This window comes from Protopterus annectens, chromosome 5.part0 (genome assembly GCF_019279795.1).
Source record: "Protopterus annectens isolate FY-2018-M chromosome 5.part0, PAN1.0, whole genome shotgun sequence".
Lineage (NCBI taxonomy): Eukaryota > Metazoa > Chordata > Ceratodontiformes > Protopteridae > Protopterus > Protopterus annectens.
Genome location: NC_056735.1, coordinates 1,098,530,655 through 1,098,558,410, shown reverse-complemented (window position 1 = coordinate 1,098,558,410; position 27,756 = coordinate 1,098,530,655). Strand labels below are relative to the sequence as shown.

Sequence of the window (27,756 nt, the reverse complement as noted above, 5' to 3'; positions counted from 1 at the left end):
ATGATGAGCTCATTGATGCAACTAAGCAAGAAACTAAGAAGAGTTTTAAATCCAACGAGGCCAATTTACATAGGTAAGGATAGCTTCTTAACCTAAGGAAAACTACAAGGCCTTCTTTAGCTAGCTCCAAATCCTTAAAGGTAGTGTGCAGAACTGGTGGTAAGCTGTACCACCTTCACTGAGTAGACTGGCATAGTGAATCTGCTGGCTGTCAAATGCGGCTTAAACTTTAGCCCCCCCTTCCCCATGTGAAATCCCTACGAGCATAACCCTCCCAACTATTAGCAGATCATAGTGCACTCACTAAGGCTAAAAAACACACTCATTGGGGCCCAGCAATATCCCAGGTTGCCTCCTAAATAGCCTGCAGTGTGCCTTGTTAGGACCGCTTGAGTCACTTTTCAACTGCATCCGCAAAATAGGATATATACCAAGCTAATGGAGAATGGGAACAATTCTCACTTTACAATTGTGAACAACTGTCAGCCTTTACCCCTTAAACTACAGACCTATGTAGTCTGACTAGTTTAATATACAAAGCCATGGAATGAGTTGAAGTGGAAATGTTCAACAAAGACATTGGCAACCTACAGACACTGAACCCATCCTAGTTCGGTTTTGTCAAAGGAAGGTCATGCCTACATAACCTGGTAGACTTGACAAGGTAACGACTGCATTGGATAAAGGGAACCTGGTGCATACCTCCTACGTAGACCTGACTAAGGTGTTTGATTCCGTACCCCTACTCCGGTATTGTGGGCAAACTCACTGAACTAGGCATAAACCCCTACACAACTTACTTGATTGCCAGCTGACTTGCAGGTCCCAAGAAGTCAGCTTTGGTGAGACTACCTCCACCTAGATGCAGTTTACCAACGGAGTATCACAAGACTTTGTGCTGGGCCCACTTCTGCTTGGCATCTGCTCCTCAGAGATTAAGGTTAATGTCAAGGGTCTCTGACTCACCAAGTTTGCAGACAGCTGCCAATTTGCAGTCCTCATAAATTCTCCCATTGACACGAACACCCTGAAAAAAGCCCTAACATGGGCAAATGACTGATGCTAAAGCCATGGATTAAGACTCTGTGCAAAGAAGTACATTTTAGTGTGTTTTGGGGAAAATGTTTACCTATGCAAATTACTCCATTGATGATGACATCCCTAAGAGGTGACCTGGGAGATCTAGGGACATATGTAGACAATAATCTGACCTTTAACCGGCACAGAACAAAGTTAGTAAGAAAATCATTCTATGCTGCCTAACTTTATAAGTAAGGGTATGGCGTCCAGGTCCGATGAAGTTATAGTATTACTCTTCTCTACTCATCCCTTATCAGACCCATCATTGAGTACAGTGCCTCCTCTGTAATATACATGACTAGGCATATGTAACAGTTGAAAACGCCCACAGAGGTTCCTTACTGAGAAAATCCAGATTATTAACGCACTGTCCTATACAGATCACCACAGAGCCCTATCTCTTTACTCGGTCTCCTACTAGTTGTTGAGAGGCAGTCTGTGTTTGGCATATAAAGCATCCTTAGATCCAGTCCTGATGGAACTTTTCCACATCTGAAAAAACAAGTGGCACCAGGGAAACTATATCCAGGGATTTGAACTTTGCTTGCAAGATAACACTGGCAAAATAGGTATGAAACCCAAAGAAACCCCAGGGCTCTCCTCCCTTGTGAAGCAGAGTCCATCCCTAACCCAGTTCAAATGTACTGTTGACCATTGGACAGGAAATCACAGATTCATCCCTGGGCAGAGGCCAACTATAAACATTTTTTAACATACTCCCCTCCACATAATGTTTTAGCAACCTCTTGACAAACATATCCTCCATGACATGCACATATTACAAGGAGATGCAGTTAGGTTGTGTTGCGTGACTAGGCTTATAAAGGCCCTGGTGGTCATTAGCCTAGTATACACCTATGAACCTAAGTGTGTCCAGGTTATTTCCTAATAATGCTGACTTTGTCCAGTAATTTTCTGTGTGAAAATTTGTCATATGCATTCCTAAGATGTTGAAAGGTCAGTATTCATAGTTTCCTTTTATAGAAGACTTTTGTTGATTTAGTATGCAGATCTGCAGAATGAATGACTGAAGTTGCTGTAGTGGGAAGTCCATCTTTCTCTGAGCTTTAGCAACCTTAAGAGTTAAGTGACTCCAGGAGCATAGATAGAAAACACATTTGTATTTCATTTTTGCAGTATTGCAACTAAAAAAAAGTACAGAAAAATATGTTGCACATTAAAATATTAAAAACACCGAATAATGCTATTGTGTGAAAAGCTGGAGTTCAAGTTTAAAAAATAAGTAGTATCAGATTTTATTTCAACTCCTTACATTTAAAGTGTTCTAAAAGTTTAGATTATTTGACTTGTATGGCATTGGGAGTGGTAAAACAAATTTATAGTATAAAAGCAAATAGTTCAGGGACATAGTAGCTAATATATAGAGCCATAGTAATAATATGCTTTTGGACTTGACTGGTTTAATTACAGGCTTAAGAAATTTGCTACGAGAAAAGTATATACAGATAACTCCCAGTTCTGTCTGTGATATTTTCTCCTAAGGAAGTTCTAGTAGTTTTCAGAAGGAGAACTTAATTTAAGTGAATGGAAAGCTTGGGTGCCACTAAGAAGCAGTTGGGGCCAACCAAGAAATTGGGTGAATAGTATGGTTATTTTTGTAAAACAAAGTAAGATTCCCATTTGTTTTGATTTTCAAAATCTGAATAAAATTATTAAAAATAATTCTCGGTGATAGCATTTGACTCGGTGATTTCAGTAATGCTAAATACCAAGATCTTTTCAGTGATAATGCAGACTGGAGTTTCTGAAAGATAAAACTAAAGGAAGTAGCTTAACGGCTCAGAATCTTAATCCTATGTGCTGCCATATAGACTGATATGTTTGGATAAAAACAAGAAGTGCATGACAAGACTTGACACAGCTACTGCATAAATACAACTCAGTGTAAGCTAAATAAGAACAAATGTAAAATGTGTGGCCTGTTTGAAATACATAGTTGATATTCTAATTTCCAAGGACTGAAGCCTGATGCAGAAAAAGTAAGCAGTAGTATAGATGCAAAAGCCTGAACAGCTAGATGCAAGTGATGCAGAAATGTCTGTGAGTGATGCTGCACCTTGCAAAGCTTATGTCTAATATTCAGAAGGTAATAAGCAACTCAGAATGTTGTGATGCTGTATCCTGCAAAGCGTATGTGACATCCCTTCCCTGGGCCAGTAATCAAGGAGCCTTAATCCTCACCACTGACACTGGAGAGTGACATTCACTTGGAACAAAAATAGCTACACACAGTATTTCCAGATGCAGTTGTCTGCACCAAGCACAGTTTCCCTTAAGAGCACACAGGGAACACACTCATTCTGGGGGATGGGGTTCCCTGTTTTTCTGCAGGCCCCCAGTAAGACTCCCCACTATTACAGCTGTAGAGATGAGTCCTCAGCCAAGTGTTCCAAGCCAAGTCCCTCCATTACCCTCTTTGTGAAACCAGTGCTCTGTGTTCCTTCTCCAAGTAGCTGACACACACACTCTTTGAGATTTGATTTTCACACACCTGAGAAAGGCTGGTGCAGGTTTACCAGCTATGCCCAGACTATAAGGTAGCTCCACTGCTACCAGAACACTCCATTGCCAGGCACTCTAAGGCTCTTACAAGGGTATTCATTTATACTGAGCAAAATTAATACAAATGGTAGTGTTTGTGTCTGCTCCCGAAAGCCTTGTTGCATTGGTCACAGTAATCAAATATATAAATAAAATACTCTCAAAGGTTAAAATATTCTCTAAAAGACCAGCCACAATGAATAGTTTAAATATGTTTAATAATAAAAGAACATGGAAATACTAAATATCTGTTTAAAATAGACACCAGAGTTTCAGTCACAGGAAATATTAAAAATAACACAAATTCACAAAGATACAGAAAACCGTGCTTTAATAATCTCACTACTCTTTCCTGACCTAACAAATTACTATTCCCTGGTTACTTACTAAAGCAAAGCAAGATGAAATGGGTGAGTGGTCTTCCTTCTTGGTCAGGTTTCAAAAGCAGACTGCCCTGAGACTTCTGTCTCATCTAGTATTAAAACATCATTTCAGTGCTGGATTACAGAATGACATCAAATGCATCTGGTCATTTGACTCTTGTTCCCACATTACCCCGTTTACTAGAAACTTAACCAGAATCTAGTGCACAGGTGCTACCGTATACACAGATGGAACTTTGCTGAAATCACGGCCGGCCTTAGGCATAGGCGAACTAGGTGACCGCCTAGGGCGCCGTACAGGCTGGCCTTGTAAAGGGCACCTTATGTAGTTATTTATTTATTTTAATTAATATAAAGTTTTTGCTCTTCTTGGCGCTGGAACCACAGGGTGGGGGAGGGGACGCGAGCACCCTCCCACTTACAGCTGAGGGTTGGCTAGGAGGCTAAAAAAAAAAAAACTTTAGTTGGCGGTGAGAGAGTCTTCTCCTTTAAGGAGAAACTTGTGTGCGTCATGACGCCAATGTCAACTAAATGCATTCTGCAGTTCAAGCGACGTGCATGTGACACACACACAAAGTTGTGTTCTTTTTAATGGGTACGTTATGCTTTATTATTTTATGGTATGTTGCTGGCTACTTTGTACCTGACTTGAGTGCAAGATGTGTTGAGCGGAGGAGTCGAATGCTGGATATTGAATACATTTAAATGGAAGTAGGTGGCAATGGCAAAACTTTGGTTTATAATGAAAGTTTCAGCATCAGGGCCCAGTGTGTGAGCATGTTTATGCATGAGCAGTTATGGCTTAGATTTAGAGTTATGGCTAGAGGAGGAGGTAGCTTTAATGTTATTTATGCTGGTGTCCATGGGTTAGGGTTAGAGTATGGCTTAGGAAAGGAGATCATTTTAGATTTATGCTTGTCTGTGTTATGTTGCATGCCTGTGTGCATTGTGTAGTTGTACAGTTAATGTTTAAGTTGCTGCCCTAATGTGTGGAGTTGGGGTTAGGGCCAATGGGAGGGATAGGATTAGCACACTTCGATGTGGTGGTACAGGGCAATAGTGTTGCAAGACTCTTTCATGGAACTCATTCTATGTTACAAGTACATAAAGGATATCAAAAATTATACCTCTGTATTATAGTAACTATCTGAAATGTATACTTGTAATTGGCTTACAGTGCAAGCCAGTGAGAAGTTATCTTTTTATAACTCCCTTGAAATACTATAAATCCTGCTAAATAACCAGAAAGAAATACAGTTGTCACACTGGTAAAAAAAAAAGTGAAACATAAAGCTTAAAAACATTTCCTTTTCTATACACCCTTAACATTAAATAATGTAATGCTCCCATCTTAACATTACAGCTACAGACTGAAGCCCAAATGAGAGGTGTAGCTCCCTCCCTGATCTGACACCCCTCAAACACTAAGCTGAGGAATAAAAAATGTTTATTCTCTCATCTGGTTCTCCTCCCTTGCAGAATTCTTGCTTCATTTGATAAACTTAGTCCACATTACAGTAACTTCATTTTCATTGCAGACTATTTCTGTGAATTCTGAGGCTGGCGTATTCCGGAGTTCATTCAGCTGCACTAAGCTGAACTACCATTTTTTCTAAATAGGGAAGCATTATATTTTTGTATAAAGCTTGAAAAGGAAGGATGAAATTTTTGCAGATAGCACACCAATACGGTTTTGTAAATTTATTATATAGAATGTATAGGTTTCAAATGACAGGCAACTATGGCTATCTGAGTTATAATCGAGGGGTGGTTGTAATTTTTATGAGTGGGTCCATGAAAGTTCAGTCTGACAAGATAGACTAGACTGGGGAGAATTTAAGCCTAACCATCTGATTATCTAGGTTTACCTTGGAATTGACAAGGGTACTACTCCATTTGACATGTAGAAGGTTGTTCCAGAGGTGAAGAATACATTCCTGCAGATCACACATTGTTTCATAACTCTCACTGAACAGAATTTGGAATTCAAGCTTGCTTGTAAATAGAACTAGCTTGAATTCAAAATGCAATTCAGTGAGTTATGAAACTAATCTTTAGCAGTACTGACTGATGCATTCTTTAATAGTTTAAAAACGATTGTAACACTTGCTCTCCCCCTCCTTATTTTTGGCTTTGTCCGGAATTCTAAGCAAAGAAGTTGAGATGCTTGCAATTGTGCCTGCTCTTTTGTGGTCGAAGGTCAAGTGGCAGGAAAACCTGGAAAAGGGGGGTATGATCTTGGAATTCTGAGTTTTCTGTGGGACATGGGATGCGCCAAGACTAACCTGGGTGAGATTGCAGTACCAGATACTGTTTGTACACATGATGTTTAAGTGAAAGATGCATGTTGAGATTTTACATTTTAATTTTGTACTCTGCTAGTTAAGCTTGTTGACTGTAATGGGTAGTCCGTATATGTTGTATTCTAGGGAGATGCTGTATTTGTTTTACTAGTTTTAGTACATTGGCCGAAAGGAGCCATATTTCATTTGAAAGCACTTCACAAGAGTGGTCACTAGTCCAGGGAAATTGGTCAAGTATTGGACCCCCCCCCCCAAACACACACTTTTACCTTTTTGTTAATTTTATGTTGCTGACACTGTTTAATGTTTATAGCATGTTGTAATTTTGATCTTACACTTGCTGTGGTGATAACTGTCTTTCTAATGACTTTTAGTATTTGACTTATTTATTGGGAAGTAAATACTGTGGGAAGAAATAGCCAGGGAATTGTTATGGCTAGGCTTGTGTAGGCCCTAGGGCCGGTAGCCTAGTACCAACCTATGAACATAATTTAGGCCATTGGAATGGCTAGGCTTACTACAATTTTGGTCTAGGGGCTAGAAATGCATTTGGGTGGCAGGTCTATTTATGACCAAGGTGTGTGAAGGAAAGCTATTGATATTTTTCTACCATTTGCCCAGGATCGTTTGTTATTGTGGATTTTGTTTTCCTAATTTTACAAATATCCAGTGAAAGGCAAACTGTTATACTTTACTGTAAGAGCTTTTGCATTAATACCTGTACTGCTGCAGTTTCAGTTTTTTGGTCAACAGTGTAAGTTGCATATTTTTAAATAGGTCGACAATCTGTTCACGTTAGCAAGAAATTCTCTTAGAAATGTAAACAAGTGGACTTGCAGGCAAAAAGTGCTGAAGTACCATTCTGCTTTGTTGCTAGGGTTTGCCAGTCCATGCCCTAAAACATCACCTATGTGTTTATTAGCTAGGAGCACACTTGTTTTTGCTCCCTGATGGCTCTTGTACAGCTATTCTGTTGAGGCAGTGTAGTTCTTGCTTGTGTGTTTGCGTGTGCAAGCTCCAGTACAAGTAATAGTTGCTGTTTATTGTGGGGAGTTTGGAGAACAAACGCTTTACTGCAATTAGAAGTTTTATATGAAGGAAACTGGTAATTTTCTAGTACTATTTGCCGGCTTTACCATAGCTTACAGAAATTTTAATATAGCTCGGGGAAAGGGGGGGCTTAAAGTTACATATGCCAAATGTTCACTTTTCCCTGGTGTTGTGGGACATGTTTGAAAGTTTGTGAACTGACACTTTGCAGGTGTTGAAATCAGCTGATTGGAGTTGGGACTGTTCCCCCCTCTCCCCAAACTGTGTTGAGCATTGTAGCCCTTGTAGAGATGCATGGTCACCCTGTGCCTTCCCATTGAGACTGATTACAAGATGACTGTTGGCATTGAGGTGCTTGTCTTTTGCATCACCCCCATCCCTTCTACTGATATTTGTAGTTTGGCATTACTCTGTTTTTTCACTGTTACGGTGTCATCTTAAACATAAGAGGTGTAAAAGGAATGTTCAGGATTAGTGCTATTTTAAGTTACTGTTTTTCTACTACTTAGTTTAAAGTTAATAACCACACTTTAAAATACACTGTTAATGTTTTATCACAACAGTAAGTTCACAGGCATTGAGCTCTCTTCTAGTTTTGGTAATCTTTAAATGCGAGATCTGAAATTTCATTGTTGTACAGATAAGGCTTCAGTGAAGATCTGTGAGATGACTTCATTATTGCATTATAGATGTGATCAAATGTTAAATTTTCCCATACTGGTCGTATGTCTTTCTGTACCATGTTATGAATGTTATGACTTAATTTAGCAAACCCTCTGAAATACAGGTAGTGTGAATATTGCCATGTTGTTGTCCATAACTGTCTCAAGTCTGCTTGTATTGTTTTCTTGTAAAGCATAGTTTTTAAGAGCATAAATATTGGTAAGTAAAATGTTAATTTTCATCAGTTAGGCTCAGGAATTTCAGATTAGTTATTTTTTGGTGTAATTTGTATTTTATGGGCACTTTTTTGAAGTTTGTGGGCCATTTGTTCTCTTAATGGTTATTAGTGATGTTGAGTCATTGTAAGTAATAGTAACATTTGGTCATATGTAGTGTAGAGTGTGGAGGAGGTGCCTTGCCCATTATTTTTTATTAAAATGCTGTGCAGTGAGTTTTGAAGTTTGTACCTTTTTAAAATTATGTGTGCCTTGGTTTATATTCCACTTGTTTTGATATTGTATGTCAGTTGTAGCTGTATTGGCAGCAGAATCTGTTTTAAGAATACAGTAAGGTCACGGATGTACCTTGAAGGGAAGGTATTGAGTTGCTCAAAACCTGACATTTTTTGGTGGGCAAGTTAGTGTAGAAAAGTGAGGGTATCTCTCTTCGCCTCCTAGTATGGTGTGTGTGTTATTTAAATTATTATTCTGTGTAGCGTGTAACCCTTTCCAGAGAGATTTTTGAAGAAAAGTGAATTTGTTTGTACCTCTGCACCTGTTGGATGTTCCTTGTTTTGTATTACTGAAGCAGTTTATCATTTGAGAAATATTTATAGGTTTTCATTAAGGTGTGAAACACACAGTTGGAGAGATTACCACGCTGCCTCAGTGTGTTTCACTCTTATGTTATTTAATTGATAGGGGTGCATTATGCATTTAAAACTGGCAAGCGGAGTATGCAGGTTTGGAATGAACTGAGACAGGGATCTGAGACTGTATGGAGGTATGCTCTTTCTGATAATTTTTGAGTGATAAAGGGAAGCTTGTCTCCATAATAAGCTTGAGTATAAAGGTTCCCAGTGTTTTGTGTGTTATGGGCAGCCATTGACTTTTGCTAATGTTGGACAATTATGTTCCCTGTTTGGAAAGATGATAATGAACCTGTGAATAATATTAGAGGTGGAATGTAGGGATGCTATTTATTTTTTGAGGCAGATGTGATAAGTGAGAGTCAGTATTCCACTTGGGGGAGAAAGGCAGCCCTAGTTGTGGGACAGAGGAAGTGGGAAATGTTTCTGGTTCAGAAGGGAGTTTAACTTTTGTGATCTGATTATGACTTTGGATGTTAAATAAAGGGTCAAGCTAGATGCAAAGCTTTCGGCACTGAATGAGAGTTTCAAGTGTGTCATTTTGGTTATGGGAAATGAACCAGGTGGTGGTAGCATGGTTGGGCAGCATTTCTGGAGTACAGAAGAGCACTGTTAGTTTTTAGTTAAGGTGTGTGAGACTAGCCAGGTACATACTTTATTATGTTAGCTAGTGATATTCCTGATGTAAAGACTATTCTTCATCTCTAAAGTGATCATTATCTGTACTTTTTTCCTAGCCTCCACCGCATCACCATTTCCTCCATAACTACTCATCTTTTCTGTCCTCTGCTGTAATTGTTCAATCTTACTATATGCATAGCCTCCTGGGTTTCTCTCCCTGCCTCTCCATTTTATCTCCCACTGTTTTTTTTTCTAGGAGTTTGTGCTAAGATGCAAAAGATTTCTCACAGAAGCTGTTGCTGTCATTTGTATTAAGTTATTAGGTTGACAAAGATTACACCAGTTAGGAGCCCTTTATCCCTTACTCAGATAGTCAAAATCTTTTACTATATCATGTACATTTTTATATTATGTAATTAAAAGAAATCTAATTCCCCCATGTAAAATACCAACATGTGATGCAAGATCTGCAGGCCACAGGATTTTGTTGCTTAATTTTTTGCCCAGGTTTTGCATTTTTTTATTTTTGCTTTGCATACTTTTGAGTTTCTAGGTTGCCTCCCTTTTAAACCTCCTATTTTTGCATTAAAGCCAATGTCACACCTGACAAATAACTGTTGAATTATTTTTTAGTCAATATTAATAAATAGTTTATCTAATGTTACAACTGAAAATGAACTGTTCAATTGTTTTTCACAGTCAATATCAATAATTTATTAAACTTGTATTTTTATCTTTATTACTCTATCACTCATTCCAAGATACTGAAACCTGCACTTAAATTTACCTGTAGGCTTATTTGTGGGTGTTATGGCTTTTGCTTAAAATAGACCATGCATGTCAAAAATGGTACTTTTTCCCAACTTAACAGAAGTAAGAGGAGGTGCAGAGCCAGGACTTTTTTGTGCAAAACAGGGTCTTTTGAGGCTACAACCCTCCATGTGCGTAATAGCAGACTTACCTCTGCATAAAACATAGATGTTGACAAATGTCCATAAGCGACCCTCAGACTGCACTTGCAGTTTAACTACACTACAAAATATCTGTTACAGTACGATTTTTTATGCATTTAAAAATTGAAAACTGAAGTGCTTTTGGTGGGAGTGACCCATATATGGGCGTGGCTCAAATAGGGGTGTTTGTTAAGTATGGTGTGGGTGGGGCTTAAGGGGAGCCACAGCAGTACTTCACCTAGGGCGCCGTTTCAGCTAAGGCCGGCCCTGGCTGAGATGTTTAGAAAACCATTTGAAAACTTCCACCCTTCCAGGGTAGCAATTAATTCACCTCTAATGACCAATATAGTAGGATTCCTAGTCCTGGTTTTCACAGACATTTTATCTCTGGCTGCCATCAGAACTGTAAGATACAATCTTTATGGCCTAACCAGATAATTTAATTTCAGACTATTTTTCAAAGTTAGCTGGACTGAGATTAACTTCTCTTCTCTTCCAGTATTCTCTGTTACAGTATATTAATTTTAACAGTTAAAATACAGTGTGCCATGCAGGTGTATTCCTTTTCTGTCCAGCAGGACCCACTGTTGGTACATTTTTTAACACAAGCAGCTTTACAACTACATTTTCAGCACATGCATCTGTACAAATGGCATATAATTTTTTACGAAACTCCAGCTGGCATATGTTACCCATTCACTGCCCTACTTCTCCTGGCATAGCTGGCAGTACCTCACATCACCACAGCTTCTACCCAATATTCTGAAGGTAATGTGCCATTTAGAAAGTTAGGAGTATGGTGTAGCCTGGAGATTGAATTGAAAGTTATGACATTTACAAAGTTGTTAGAAAATGTTTTAACCTGGGAATGGAGCTTTGATCAAGAGAATAATTTTGAATTGCTTTGTCAGCATCAACAATGGAATGGTATGATGTGAATAAGTCTGTTGTGTTGCAAGCAGATGTTGGATGGTATAGGAGCTGTGATTCTCGAGAGACATAGTTACCTAGGAGTCTGTGTAATTTGCAGAGTCAAAAAAGGGATATGCTCAAAATAGAAAGACTTGTTAGCAGTGAGTGGATTTGTATTGGCCATTATAGCTTCATGTAGATTGACTTTTGTTAAGTAGATGTTGCCTAAATTTAGCTTTGAAACTGCTAAGGGTCTGTTCTTATACTTTTTCACTTGCAGTGTTGGTCCAAATGGAGTATTTTCGCCCTTGTTAGTTTTGAAGTATGGTCTTTGTAGATGTATAGCATGATGATTTTGGTTGTCTCCAGAGCTGTAGGCTTGTTTTCTGATGAGAAGCAATCTTTTTAATGATGGGCATCAACCAAGTATTATAAAGCTGTCTGCCATAGAAGTGTGGACCTATGTATGGGTAATAGTTGAAGGCTTTCAGTAAATTACAGTGGTTGGGTATGTGAGCTTGGTAGCTGTACAAATCTGTACATTTTATTTTCTGCCATTTGTAACTTATAAGTATTAATCCCAGACTCTAGTTTTTAGAAGTGGAATCTCAGTTTTGGCTTAAGAACATGTCTTGTGACATGCTGTAATGGGAAGAGGGTCAGAATGTGGGAAATTTTATAGCAATATTTTATTTGTGCTAGTACGTTGTTTCCTGGCAGTGTGAGCATCAGCCATAGATGATTATCACTATTGGTGACACCCTGACTCCATGTGCAAAAATGGGGAGAAAAATAGAGTTATGGATGTATGGATTATGAAAGTTGGTGTAGGATCAAATGTTAGTCCTAGGTACCTTTGTTCTTCTGTTATTGGAATTATGTTATGTTGCCCGAGTTATCAATTACTAGTGTTGGGGACATATTGGACAGTTTTTGAGCTGAGCCAAATGTCACACTGACAGATTTTTGTAGGTTGGGTAACAGTTTATTATTATGAGTTCAGACGGACAAGAAGTTTAAATCATTTTTGCATTTTGTACTACACCAGCTCCATGGACCTGGCTGATCCTAGCAGAAGGATGTCTTCTGCATACATGGTTTAGTTTGAGAATTGGGAGATCTTGGATTATGTCATTAATGAAAAGTAAAAAAAAGCAATAGTCCCAGGACTGAAACTTGTGAAACTCCAATATTTAATAATCCAGTTTCATAGACTGAGTTACTGATATAAGCTTGAAAGGTTCTATTCTTCAGCTAAGATGAGAGCCAGTTCAGGGTGCTAATGCCAAAATTAAATTTTGCTAGCTTGCTCACTGTTTTTCATGATTGTCTCAGATGGCTGTTGTCATATGAATAGATTGCCAGGGAAATGACCATTTATGCTACAATATGTCGGTAGTTACTCTGTATAAAACTGTGATTAAAAACCGTATAGAATCCATGTTCTGCATACTGTAGTAAACAATATTTGTATTGAAACACTTGTTCAGTAATTTTTCAAATATTTTGGCTAGTGAGGAAAGGTTTGAGATGGGTCCAGAGTCTTTGGTGTCCTTGGATGGGAGTGCAAACACTGTGTTGTGTTTGAAGTGTTTGGGGACTAATGCATGTTTGTGGGGAGAGATTATAAAGCAGTGTGAGTGGTTTACATATGCAGGTTGCTGCGTTTCTTAAGAACCTAGGGTGAAAGTCAGTAAATTGAGGACCTGATGTAGTATTTAACAGTCCCAAGAGTTTGTTTCCCTGTGAGAGATTTGCCTTAAGTAACAAGAGTGCTCTATATTCAGCTAGGGGATATAATGGAGTATTTTTCTCTGCTGTTTTGCTGATGATGCATTAAAGTTTGGCTTGCCATTCAATCTGTAATATTCTCAACTGAGCCAAAGAGAATCTGTGTAGAGGCAGTGGTAAAGTGTGCATTTGTTTTACTAAAACTTGCATGACCTAAATTACCTGATATTGTTCCAGTTAGATGGTTTAACTCCTTCCAGAAGAATTTTTGGGAGAAAGCCAGAACATTTTACTGACCAAAGATAATTTGCTTTGGTAGTGCTGGTGGCTTTTCTAGTAGGTTTAATTTGCTAGGCATTCTGTTGCTCAAGATTACTGTGCTTAACAGATAAAGATGACATGCACACTAATTAATAGTTTGACTTCTTTCACTGTAGTAAAATGTGGGTCTAGATTAAATCGGTGCTTATAAAAGCGAGCGCTGATTTATTCACCCCATGTAAAAAGCTTACAATCCTGAACACTCGGAATAGCGACCCCCCCCCGGGAAAAAAATCGCTGTTCCACAAAAAAATAAATAAATAAAAACTTCAAAACATTAAATAAAGTGGGAAGCTGCCCCCCACACCCGCTACGTAAATATACTAACTTCGATATCGCACTACAGTGATGAAAATGGCAAAGTAACAGAGGCGGCCAAGCGATTTCTTTCCCAGGGAAAGAAAGGAAAGAAATTGCTTATTTGCTGTTTTGCTATTTTGCTGTTTCGTGCTTTCAAGTTAAATCAAAACACATTCGAAGGATTGTGTCATTGATTATGTAATAGGAACCCTAAAATGTGAAAAGGGATAGTGCAACTGTCAGGTTGTCTAAAATGTGGTAAGGAAGTAAAGCTGGTAATCGCACTGCCTGGATGCCAGCAAATAATAAATTTGTAAGCCACAAGGGAAAATTAGCCAGCAAAGGTGTAAAGAAAACTGTCTATGAAGAATTTTGCAGCTGTTCAGTAAAGCAAGCAGTTCAGTTTTTTCATCTTTGGCACAGGGCACATCTTCCATGCACTCAAAGGTGTTTAAAATAAATGAAACCGTGAATGTTTATATCATATCAAATAAAAAGGATGGAAAAATAGAAGCTTTAATTAGCTATTCTTTTGAACTGATAAAACTGCAAAAAATGCAGATGTTGAAATGAAGAAAAGGCTGTCTGAGCACACTAGTTCTAAACAGGAGCTGTTTCAGAAGACAGTGCTTGCAGAGAATACTGGAGGTTTTCTGATGTACCTGAGAAACTTGAAAGAACTGACTGCATTAATTTCATGAAAATACAAATAAGCAACTGGACTGGTATTCCACAGGAAGGTTTGTTAATTGAGAGGGCGCATCATGTGTATGGTCAAATCTGGCCATGAAGAAGCAGCCAAGACTTTTAATAATAAAATGTTATACCAGCAGAGAGAGTTGCTTCTGACAAAAATGGTAGAAGGGAAAAGTGTTAGTGAGGACAGCAGAGTATTTTTGGAAAAAGATTATTCCTTGTACACCAGGTAGAACAGTAAGTGCACCTCGAGAATTATGGAATGTTTGAGAGACAGGTGTGAAATATTTGTTTGTTTAGAGGTTAACTAGGTAAGTGGACTGGTCTGAAGACCCTTTTCAGCCGTGAGCTGGACCAAGATGGCAAAAGCAAGATACATACGTCAAAAACATAATAATATATTTTGAAATACATTGTCGGGACAGGGGCAATACTAAAGGCAGACAATTACAAAGGGAGAAAGTTTGAGTCTTAAGACTTTGTTTAATTTAATAGACACCCGAATGTGATGCAGAGTGATAGGATCAGCAGAGTTTTGTTTACAATGGCATAGGTATAAGAAAGTGTACCACAGCATGAATATTATAAAGTTTTAATAAAATGGCAACATAGGTGGTCAAGAACTTTCAAGTTGCTGTATATGGCTATCGTCAGAATATTTTTTTTCTTGGGGGATTAATATTTTTGATGCAGAACAGTCTGAACTGGAGAAAAAGATTAGCCAGCAAGCAGAAGGGATTCTGCTTCTGATAATGCTTAGAGAGAGAGAGACTCAAATTTTCCAAAGGAAAATGGTTGAGACAGTTTAAAAAAAAAAAAAAAAAAAAAAAAAAACACAGGTGCTGACTAAGATGATCAAGGAGTACCTTGGACTTGAACCAGAGATTGGTGTTATGAGATAGAGATGATAAGGAAGAAGACCAGCAACAAATTAGTGAATAAACGAGGGACTATAAAGCATCAGTCCCATTCAGTGTAAGAATAGACATGAAAAATTGGGTGTGCTAGAAAAAATGGCGGAGCAGGACTGGAATTTTATTGACTTAGTTTGTGACTGAACTAGAATGCATATACTCCACTGTACACCAGTGTTTAGATGGATACTAAAGGAATGAAAAATATTTGTATAAACAATTCATGATATAAATTGCTTGTTGCATTGTAAAGCAGTTTTATATAGTATGCAGTCATTAGTATTTTAAACGTGAGGTGGGGGGTCTAATATGTTTAACGTATACAACAGTCACTGATAAAAGTAAGCAAATACTTTTTTTTGTGGATGTAAGATATATGGGCTTTGCAGTGTAGTAATATAAAGGCTGTCAGAAAAAAGTTTATTGTGATTTTGAACTGTGGGGTAGGGTGTAAAAAGTATATTGATCATATATGTAGATTTAAGATAATCCCTGTTTTTTTTTTTTTTTATAGGGGTGGATACCAGGTATCCTTTGTTTAAGCTCTAGATAAGCGTCATTTGAATAGACTTGAAAGAATAAAACAAAATAACATGGAATATGGTAAGTTTCCTGTATCTGTAATTAGCTCTCTCTCGGTTAGCAAATGTTCTCTATGGGAGTTGAAACATCTGTAAGTACAGGGAATTGGCCTTGGTATATCTGAACAGAATGCTCTGCATGAAATTTAGAAGAATTCTTTCATGCATCTGAAAAGTTACGAGATGTTCATTCTCGTTGCTGATTGCTTTCCATTGGAGATGAGCTGTCTGCAGGTGCAAGCAGTAATCATGAGAGCTGTAAGCACACTTTGCTGAGATAAATATGAGGTACAGCTTAACATTTTAAGGTACATCAGAAAACAGTTCAGTGAAAAATAGTTTGAAACTGGGAATGAATAAGTTGTATAAGTAGTTACCCTACCGGCAACCTTAATAATTTAATTCCTTAATTATAAAGGTCCCCAGTTATGTAGCCAGTGTACTTTTCCTTGGAGCTACAAGTTATGCACACGAGCAGTTTTCCACATCTGCATACCTCTCAAGTGTACCTCATTACAAAGAACGTACCTCATTTGGGGTCTTAAGTTCATGTTCCTCAAAGTTTCATATTGAAAGACACTGTCACACATTCAGTGTTAGGAAATTTTTTAAAGTGAAATCAATGGTAAATAGAAATGAATCATATTAATTCATTAAAATATCTTCTTTATAAGTAAAACCAGCATATTTTAACCATCCTATGGGCTTCTTAGTTAAGTTGCCCATTTGTTCCACATTATGAGGGCTAGTGTTCCTCATTTTGGAGATGGAAGGTTGAGAGCTATGCACATCTGGGTAGGAAATATTTCTATCAGTGTATGTGGGAACTTGGGCTGTGACACTTGTTGGGGGGTAACCTTAATAAATTAGGTAATGCCTGTGTTTGCAGACATCAATTTGGGGCAGCTGTTTCTTTCTGAAGTAGTAAATTTCATTTGTTGAAAATATACATAGTTTTGTGTGTGTTTTAAGTTAAAAGGGGATAGGAGTTCTGAAAATTTTACTTAATTTGAATGAGCATTCTGTCATAATAGCTACTCTGTCCATGTTATGGAATTGAAATACTTACATGTATGGGCAAAAATCAAAGTGTTAGATTTTTATTAAGAAATGGATGTAAATAGTGTTGCAGAAGATGTGAATAGAAATGAGCACTGAATGTGACAGTGGGTTTCACAGTGGACTTTCAGCAAATATTGGGAACAAAGGAAAAGTGGAGTAATAATACTGACTACAGGAAAAGTAGAGTAATGATACTGACTGCAGGAGAGCCTGCAGTAATGATAGAAGAGGAAAAAAAGAAATTAATGTTAGATTTTTGTGGCTGACCTTAAGAAACTTTTGGGAGAAATCTTTTTTCAGCAAAGAGTATTATTCACGGGTGGGAACTGAAACTTGATTTGCAATAGTGAGGGTGTATCAGTGGGACCTAGAAGGAGAAATATCACAAATCGGAGTAGGCTTCTGAAGAAATGTATGAGAGTATTGGTATGGAATATGTAAAATCAGTAGTAGGCACTCTGGTAGAATTTACATCTTGATCCCTGAGGTACAATAACTGGGGTAGTTTGGATAGCTGGTAGTTTCATCTGAAAGTTTGAAGCCCATCCAACAACTTTCAGCCCTGCAAAGACAAACTGAAATTCAATTAAAGATGGAATATAATGAAGTAAACATGAGATTCTGACACCTTTCTACTTGTCTGTTAAAGGAATTTAAAGAATTGGTAATGGAAATGATTCTAGAGAAGATATGAATTTCTAAAGACGCACTCTATTTAAGGCAGTAAAATGAAAATGGAGTTTAAAATGGGAAAGAATTAATAAGAATTATTTATAAGGACTGACAAAGGTTAAATTACTCTAAGATACTGGAAATATCACTGAACAAGAAGAGGAACAACTGCTGATTGCTAAAAGGAAAATAAGGGAGTTTTTTGGCTGACATGCATGAATTTAGAAAGGTTGCTATTAAGAAACAATTTCTTTTAGAACCCAAAGATTTTTAGCACAAGGACTTAGCAGAAAGTAAAAAGGGTTATTCTCAGACTTTGGGATCCTATGACAAGAAAAATAACCAGAGATCCAATAGAGGTATTAGAAATATTTTCGATAGTTTCTGTAAATTTGTATAAAGCCGAAAAACCTGGAAATAAAAAAAAAAACAAAAAAAACCTGGACATATCTGTGGAAGAGTTAAGTATGTCAAGTTTAGAGGAAGGTAATGCTCAACAATTAAGTAGGATAGGAAGAGATGAGAGAGGTGTCATGTGTAATCAATCAGCAGGAAAGTTTCCAAGTACAGATGATATACTTGTGGAAGTTGGAAGGGAATAAAGTGAAAAAGATGTGGAAGATTCTGTTAACATTGTTTAAAGAAGGGTGTTGCTAACATTAATAGATATAAATCATTGTGGTTTTGTGAATGGGAGGCAACATTTTGACATTTGACTATATTTAATACAACAGTGATGATCCAGAGGAAAGCAGAATGTAAGGAAATTAAGTTTCTGGCGGTGGATCTGTATGCAGAGAAACATACGAGAGTAAGCTAGGATTTTTATGAATAGGGCAATGCTAACATTTGTATTCCCTAACAGAATAGTAGGGTTAATTAGGTGGATATATGAAGAGGGATTGGAGGCAAACATTAAGGTGGATGGGGTTCCTTGGCATTAAGCTATTTGAACAGAGGAGCAAGGCAGGGGTATCTTCTTTTCCTTTATTTATTTAGAACCACTGATAAAGAAAATAAGGCACTGAATAATTCAAGAATTTTAACTTGTATGTTAAACAAGAAAAGTTAGCTTTATTTGCAGATGGTATTATTTTGTACTTGAAAAATCAAGAAAAATTATATTTTGGTGTTTTGATAGTTTCAGTTCTTTTTTTGGATGTAAAATAATTACAATAAAGGCTGTAGTGGAAAAATGTGTACTTGTGTATCAGCGGTACCCATATTTATGGTGATGTGCTATGATTAAATATTTAGGTGGGTGCATTAAAAATGATTGTGTTATATTTAGTAAGGATATGTGGGAAGAGACTAAACAGAAAATATTAGAAAAATTAAGACCGTTGAAGCTCCTGAGTATGAGTAGTAAGTTACAAGAGGTGAAAATGTTTTTAGTTTAGTTTTATATGTCAGTTGGACATGTTTTTACCAACCAGAAGAGAAGTTGAGGGCAGTAATTAAGAGGTAAAGGGATTTATTTGGAAGGGGAAGAGGACAAGAGTTAAGTGGAATAAGTTGATTATCCTTCTAAAACAGTGGTTTAGGATTATCTGATTTAGGGGGGCTCTTTAGAGGTATACTCTGATATAAGGCTGATATGATTTAGAGCCTCCTGTTTATGTCAACGTGGAAAGAGGTGATGAAATGAGGATGGGTAGAGAAATGAGAATAATATTTTGTATGCAGGACCTTAAGGAGATTATAAATACAATATTATTTATGGTGGTGGTTAAAGTAGTAGAAAGTGTTCCAAGAACTGAACGAACACTGGCTTGGAGAAAGATTTTGCCAATCGGGATGACTACATTTAAGGATACAGAAAATAGTCCAGGGGCTGGAATTTACTGGAGGAAAAGTGAAAAAGGCACTAAGTTGAAAAAGATAGAAATGTGGGATAAGGCCAAGCAGAAGTTTGGACTTCAGGTGAGAGACTGGCTTCCTGCTAGGAAATAGTATCTGACGATAAGCAAAGAGAAAGGGATATGGGGATACTAAATGAAATGGCAGGTCTTGTAGAGTTTTATAGAGACTAGAACAGAAACGGGTGCTAAAGAGGAACAACTATTAGGACATATAGTTATCATTGAATATTTTATAAGACTTCATGAAAGAAGATTAGAAAAAATTAGGAAGAGAGTCTGGAAAGGCAATTTACAAAGGACGAATTCGGAGATATCTGTATTGCTTGCAAGTGTGCAACAAATTTTGAGAAGGTTTAGGATTTTAACTTAGAAGTGTGTGCATTGGTATTTTTATACCGCAAACATACTTCAGAGAGGTTTTCCTTAGGTAGACAGCAAATGCTGGTGGTGGGATTGAAGAATGAGGTGATTGGGACTATATCTTTTGGGGGTGCAATGAGAGGGAGGAATTTAAAAACTCACTTCAGTGTACTTTGCCAAAAACATTGGGGGAAGGAAATGATTCTTTTTAACTGGGACACTGGTTTGGAATTGCCTAGACATTGTAAGGCTCTAAGTTTAATACTGTCAGCTGACAAAAAAAGCAATTACTGGGAAAAGAATTAAAACTTCAACTATAACAGAAGTACTGAATGTCACAAAGGAGACAAAAGATCTGGATGTGGGATCTTTAGAAATTGGAAGGAGTAAATTAGGTAGAACTAAATATATTTTAGATTTGTGGGAGTATTACATGCAGAGAAATGTTCAGGGAGAGAAGTGAGGTTTAAGGATGGCATGAATTGTGAAAGTTATGTAGTAGCATGAATAATAAGTATGTTTACTGCATGACAACAATGAAGTATCACTATGGTTTGCTTTCTTTTCTGTTAATTAATGTATGTACACCTGCATTGTTTCAGTTGTGACTTAATAAAGATGTTAAAAATATCATTGTGATTTCCTTTCCACTTTTTTCCAAGCATTGCTCCTCTGCTTCATCAGGATTTTCAAGTCAGTTGTTAGCTAGAGAAGTGTCTGACTTCTGAGTTTGCATCTCGTTATTGAGAATATTCAAAGTCTTTGTAGCATGTGGCTTTTGAAGTTGCAGAGGATGCTACAATAATCAGTGGAAGTCTGGTTTGAAGGCGAAATGTAAATCAGGCAAGAAAATGCATATAGATGATCCGTTGAATATGCTGTGCTGGGAGATTGCTTTTTCAAGTTCACCACTGGTAGTACTAGACATACATGTGGCTTCTGCCATGGTGGAGTGATGGTAACAGTTTTTTACTATAACAGAATGTAAAACAAAACATGCAACCCTTTCAAAACCTTATAAAATAAAATAATCATTTCTGTTTTTTAAAATCCCTGCTGCCAAGATAGTAAAACATTATTTAAATTTATAACTGACGAGGTTAATATCGAAGAAAACATTTATAACTGACGAGGTTAATATCGAAGAAAACAGAAGTGGATGTGAAGTATTGATATTTAAACTACAGGAAGCCAGGAAAAATGAGATAAGGCCAGCGTTTGAGTTGCCATGGGTCTCAAATAAGAAAACTGATGTGGCAAAACTGACTGCTATAACTGAAAAATTATAAGATGTTATTGAAAAGGCAGAAAAGCTTGAATTAGCAGTAAATTCAGTTACTGAAATGTCAACTACCATTAATCACATTTGTCAGAAGTCCCAAAATTTATTTATTTGTTTTACATTTGTTAACCGGGTACTGTCCGGCTGGGCAAGTTGCCTGTTTTCAACGGAGATCGGGGAGAAAAAGCTCCAATAACAATAGTACAAAAAAGATTACAAGCATTGTTACAAAGATTTGTAAAGAATATACAAAAAAGTTTCAGTTGCCTGCAATCACAATTTACAAAAAGAATGTAGAGCAGAAAACATATTTCCTAAGCCTTACTACAAACTGTAATAAGAACTCAATTAGGTGCATAACTAAAATAAACTGTTGTGGTATTTTTTTTGGTAAAAGTATGACAAGGAGACTGTAGTAGAAAAGAGCAGTTGATTGATGGCATGAGAAACTAGTATTACAAGAGCCTAAAATTTATTAATTTTATCAAAATTTGGAGGACAAATTAGCTGCGTTACAATTTGAACAAGAAAAATTGAAGAGGAAAATGGAAAGTTAAAAAAAAAATGAAAAACTTAAAAATCCACTCATGCTCAATATAAGATCTTATGAATAATAATTTCTGAATAACTGGGCAAACAAAATAAAAGTAGAACAGACCCTACAGAATATAGTTAACAATTCACTTGCGTGTACCTGTATGAAATATTCAAATTAGGTAGATTTTGTTGAGTATCTTTACCATCATATGATAGTGTCCCCTCACACAAACCTAAATTCATTGTTAAGTTTTGTAAGTCAAAAGGTAAGGAGAAACTTAGTTACTGCTATATGAAGGAAATTTTTTCACATTTGAAGGGGCAAAGATTTACATTTTTGCAGACTTAACTTTTGAAGTAATTAAGCAGAGGAAAGCATGTTCTGATGTTCGTACTGTAGTATGGAAAAAGAATATTTAAATCAACTTTTCTTTCCAGTGAAGCTGAAGATTATTTGCAAAAGTTTTCTTTTGATTTTGACATTGGCAGTGGAGGCAAGCATGAATTAAAAATAGTGGGAATTGTTTAAGCTCCAACAATCACTAGATTTTTTTTGATTGACCCCCATTGAAGGTGAGCTTATCTTGAACGTTTTTCTTACTTTTTAATGATTTACTACAGTATTATTTTGCGTTAGGAGGGTTGTGGTCTAGACTCTTGTGGCAGGAGAGTGTGGCCTGCACCCTTCTAAGCTGGGAGTTGCGGTTGAAGGTTTATTGTGCCTGTTATTCTAAGTGTCTTAGTTCTGACTTGAGCACTTGGGCTCCAAAACCAGTTTTACATTATGAAGGTTTGTGGTCTAGACTGTTATGGAGGGATGGTGTGGCCTGCACCCTTCTAAGCTGGAATTTGCTGGTGCTTGCTGTTGCGACTGTGATTTAATCACTTTGAATTTCTAGTACTTCTGCATTTTATAGCATAGGCTAGATTCAGACTTGCTGAATCTTGACTGTTTGGTATTGCTTGAGCACTAAAATCAGCTCTTCACTGATATACTGAAAGATCTGAGGCATCCATTGCTTCCAAATAACTATAAGCGCCTGTTTTTGTTCTTACATTGCACTTTAAATTTCTGTTTGCATTCTACTGTCTGTCTGAATTGTTTTTGCCACATTTTACTCTATACTGTACTAGTTCAGCTGTAGCATAACCCAGTTCCAGGTTTGCTGTTTCTGGGTCTGTTTTGTAACTTCTAAGCATCAAATTCAAGTCATTTTTGTTAGTGAAGGCCCATCTGCACCCTTTTGGGAGGAGAGTGCTGTCTGGGTCCCATCTAGTCGAGGGTGATTGGACTAGAGCTCAGAGAAAGTGTCCTTCTTGGCTAGTTTGAGTTAAAAGGGTTATTTCTTGTTTTATTTAAGCCCCGATTTTGTGCTTGTTTGGGTGTAGTGCACCATCATTCACTGCTGCGTAACGGTTACTGTTGGTTATAGATGCAAACATTTTGACTTGTTAAATTTTCCCTAACCACTTTGCTTGTGGTCCTCTAAAGGTTTTTCGCCACCCTGTGCTACTGTTAGGTGGAACACTAAGCCTAGCCTCCGAGGTACCAACACATCTCTTACCCACTAGTCATTCCTAAGTGTGACTTCTTCTCCTGACCATATAAATTTCCTTAACACTATGCACAGATAATTTCCCACAGTTTCTCCAGCCAACTTGGTTGATATGGGCATCTTGAGGTGGTGTAGCAACTGCCTTGTGTTTAACACCCCTCTACTCCTAGTCCACAAAAATTCAGCATGTGGGAGATGCAACTATTTTAAGAACCTTGGATGCATGGTCTCTCACAGAGCAGTCAGTACATATGACAATGAGCAGGTTGTCAGCATGCACACCTCACCTCCTAATCTACTCAGACCCACATCACACATACCTACATATGTGGAGGTCCTCACCAGAAACGTACCTAAACACCAGAGGCCCCCAAACACATACACACTACACAATACTTTCTCTGCAGAACACAGTACACATAATGGCTCATGCACCAGTGTCTCACCTGTCAAGCCCTTAAGGCAGAACACAAAGCCAAACATATTAGTCATAGGTGATTCCATCGCAAGAGACGCAGATATCTCTCTCACCAGGTTGGGCAAAGAATAGGTCATGCTCCGCTGTCTGGCAGGTGTCAGGATCTGCCGTATCACACATGCACTGAAGTCTCTCAACAACAGGTACTGTTATGACTCCGTCATAGTCCATGTTTGTGTGAATGGCTTGAGACGTATCTCTCTGGACTACATGAAGAGACATGACTGAGTCCGAACACCATGGTTTTGGTTAACTCTACCCATCCATTGACTGGGTGAATTATTCATGCTCAAACTCACTTGCCCAAAGATTCTTCGACTTCATTAATTCAAATGCCGGGACCAGCTGGTTGACACCCCCACGAAGGGTGCCAACATCCTGGATCTGGTGCTTACCAGTATGGGGGACCACTGTAGCACCCCCACTGTGAGGCCTTTCTTAGAGAGATCTGACCACAAATCAGTCTCATTCGAAGTAACTATCACACCTGACCCCCCCCCCCCAGCAGCAGCTAAATTAAAAAAACTTCCCCCAAGCAGATTATAACCTCTTACAAGATGGTGTAAATAGCCTCACTGCACCTCTCCCCTCAGATGGAACTGGCAACAGTGCCGAGTTCTACACCAGTGCTTTATGCAAACACCTGTGCGACTGTATTGACTCGGCTGTACCTGATGGGACCAAAACAAGGAAGAGCAAACCTGCTTGGTGGACAGCTGCCATTAACGGGCTTTACCATTAAAGGAAGAAATTGCTGTCTAAGAGTAAGAGGGAGTGAGGCTTAAACTGAAAACGCTCCTTCCTCAGCTTAAACAAGAAAATAAGACTTATTGTGAAGTCCTCCAAAGCAAACTATGAATCCAAATTAGCTTCCTCAACTAAGTCGTTCTTTAGTTGCATCTGTAACCTAAAAGGAAAGGCCCAGATTTGTGCTGAACTACTGGTTAATGATACTACATATAGTGAGCCTGTGAACATAACTAACCTGCTTGCGACCAGGTTTTGTCAGTGTCCAATTTCCAGGCTTTGCTTTTTTCAGGACTTAAGTTTTGGTGTTCAGAGCTATCCAGGCCTTGCTGTGGTAGAGGGAGGAGGTCCTAATGCTTACCAGTGAGAGTGGGAGCATTGTACTGCCCATCTAACACTAGAGGATTGGTTTCCAGCTCTGAAATTGCAATTGTATTGGTCATTTTGAGCTGATTTCTATCCCCTTCAACTTTCTGGCATAAATACGTGCGTTTGCATGTATTTGAGCTTGTTTTAGATCAGCAGATCCTGTTTGGGCGTCCTGCAGACTACTACAGCACCAGAAACGAGAGAGAGATTTTTTTTGTGCTAACTGCAAGTACCTTTTGCTGAATTTTCTATTTTTTGCTGATTTTGGTCATTTTTATTACCTGCACTTATCAGAAAGCTTAAAAAGTAGACTAGCTACTTACTTCATTGTATTTCTGTCTGTAAATCGTTTTCCAGTTGTGCACTTGCCTTGCTTTATTTAAAAAGTTTAAATTTTCAAATTTCTAATTTTGCAAAGTTTTAATTGAGTTTACTGTTCTGGGCTATACACTCAAGTGCATTAGCCTTTCTGTGCTTATTTACTGTATAACTGCATGTTTAGCCTGATTTAACCAAAAAAAAAATCTATCTTGTTTACTAATTTCCTGCCTTTTCTAACTAGAATAGTCCAGCTTCCTGGCTTTGCTGGTTTCAGGACTGTAGTTTCAGTGTTCAGAACTATCCAGACCTTGCTGTGGTAGATGGAGGTCCTACTGCTTATCAGTGAGAGTGGGAGCATTGTACTGCCTATCTAACACTAGAGGAGTGGTTTCCAGCTCTGAAATTGCAATTTTATTGGCCATTTTGGGCTGATTTCTATCCCTTTCAACTTTCTGGCATAAATACGCGCATTTATGCACTGCGCAACACCGCAAGGCTAAGATTAAACTATTCCCAGTGCCAGAAAGTCTGCTGTTAGAATTTTCCCTTAGAACTAGCTAGTTTATCAGCAGTAGCACTAAAATCTGTATACCAGTGACTAGCACTTGCTCTAAAAAGCACTAGGAAGCCTTAATTTGTTACAAGCACTCGTCTCTCCTTGGTAATAAGGAGAAAATAGTTGTAGGCGCTAGACAGCCTACAATTGCAAGTACCTTGCCAAAAAGTAAGGGAAAACAGCTGTTGTACTGCACAAAGCACCTAACCAGGCATGTCCAAGGGTGTGCTTCCGGTGATTTCTCCTGTCCACCTGGTGAATCTGGGCATACTGAGGCAATGCAGCAATTGCCTCATGTACACAGACAATCCTCTCCTTCTACCACCAAACACTAAAGCCTGCGAGAGATGCACTTACATAGTCAAACTGGAAGCAAAGCTCTCTTCAGCCAAGATTGTGCTAGACAGTCAAGAGAAGAAGGTCAACACCCACACAGCACCTCAAATAACACACAGTCCTTTAAAACCCACACCACCAAAACCCACATATGCGGAGGCTCTTAACATTAAGCAGGATCTTCGAAGCTGAAACGCAAACATCACCCCCAAACACAACCAAAGCGTCACATAGCTCACAACACCAGTGTGCCACCCAGCAGCAGCCCCTAAGACAAGACAATGTACCCAACACTTTAGTCATAGGTGACTCTATAGTCAGGCACACTGTCCCACTCACCAGGCTGAACAAGGAGAAAATTACAGTTGGTTGCCTTTCGGGTGCCAGGACCCGCCACATAATGCATGGACTCAAGTCACTTCACAACAGGTAAAAATATGACTCTGTCATTGTTCATGTTGGACTAAATGACTTGAGACGTACCTCCCTGGACTACATGAAAAGATACGTAGAAGAGCTCTTGAATCATGTAGCCCAGGCAGGTATGACCCTTGCCCTGAGTAGCATCCTGCCATCGCCCAGAATAATACCACAGTATAAGGACAAAACGATCGACTTTGATAATTGGCTAACCTTTTGGTGTCATTCAAAGGGGAACCCTTGACATCCACATCCCACCCCCAACCCCCTTTAAGGAAACATCCATAAAAAAAACTTCTCTAAAGCCAGCTTTATGCTTTTCGAGTCAGAAGTAACAAACTTCATGACACCCATGCAGATGGGAACTGGAAGTTCAACTGCTGAATCCCTACACTAAGGTGCTGTACGAGCACATTCACTCGTGCATGGACTGAGCCATTCCAAATATAACCAAGATGCTGTCCTTTTTTTTTTTTGTTTTTTTTTAAGCCACTCTGGTGGTCCCCTGCCATAAACAAGCTGTACAACAGAAGGAAGAAACTGTTGCAAGAAAGAGGAAGAACCCAGGATTAAAAAAATACTCCCTCACCAGCCTCAGTAGAAAGCTGAGATCCCTCATAAAATTTCCAAAGCTAGTTACGAAAACAAAATTGCCAAAGATTCTGAAGACAACCACAAAGCATTCTATAGCTATGTCAAAAATCTAAATGGCAATATTCAGATCTGCTCTGAGCTACAGCAGAATGGCACTAGATATACTGATCCCAAGGATATTGCCAATATCCTGGCAGATTCAGTACCAAATTCACCCCCCTCTCACGCCCTAAAGGGCCCATCTCAATACCAAAAGAATGCCAAATTCCTGTAATCATGGCCACTCATGTAAAAACAGCAATCTCCAAAGCCAAAAATGCAGCATCCATGGGACCAGACGAAATCCTGGGCTGTGTACTGCATGAACTACAAAATGAACTGACACCTCACCTGTGTGTCATGTTTAATCATAGCCTCATCTCAGCCTTCATGCCCACAGAGTTGGGGCACAGCTATAGTCATCCCACTCCACAAGGGGGAGGGATCCACTTTGGATCCCGGGAACTACCGCTCCATCCGTCTGACGAGCCTGATCTGCAAGGCCATGGAACGTATTATCATGGAACTTATAAACAAAGACACTGGACGCCACCCAGTTTGGGTTTGTGAAGGGCCGATCTTGCTTCCCGCACCTGATCGACTTTGAATCAGTCTCCAGAGCCATGG

At 38.4% G+C, this 27,756-nt stretch overlaps 1 protein-coding gene across 2 annotated transcripts in view; it reads left to right on the top strand.

Moving 5' to 3' along the window:
- Nucleotides 1-27,756, top strand: part of MIX23 (mitochondrial matrix import factor 23) — a 438,171-nt gene that overhangs the window by 46,305 nt on the left and 364,110 nt on the right. Inside the window, exon 2 of one of the 2 annotated variants that reach the window (XM_044070968.1) lies at nt 15,872-15,960. The exons of the other annotated variant lie outside the window; for it this stretch is intronic. Coding sequence (XP_043926903.1) covers nt 15,958-15,960 — 3 coding nt within the window. The 5' untranslated portion in view covers nt 15,872-15,957. The remainder of the gene's footprint in view (nt 1-15,871; nt 15,961-27,756) is intronic. 2 annotated transcript variants of the gene reach the window in all.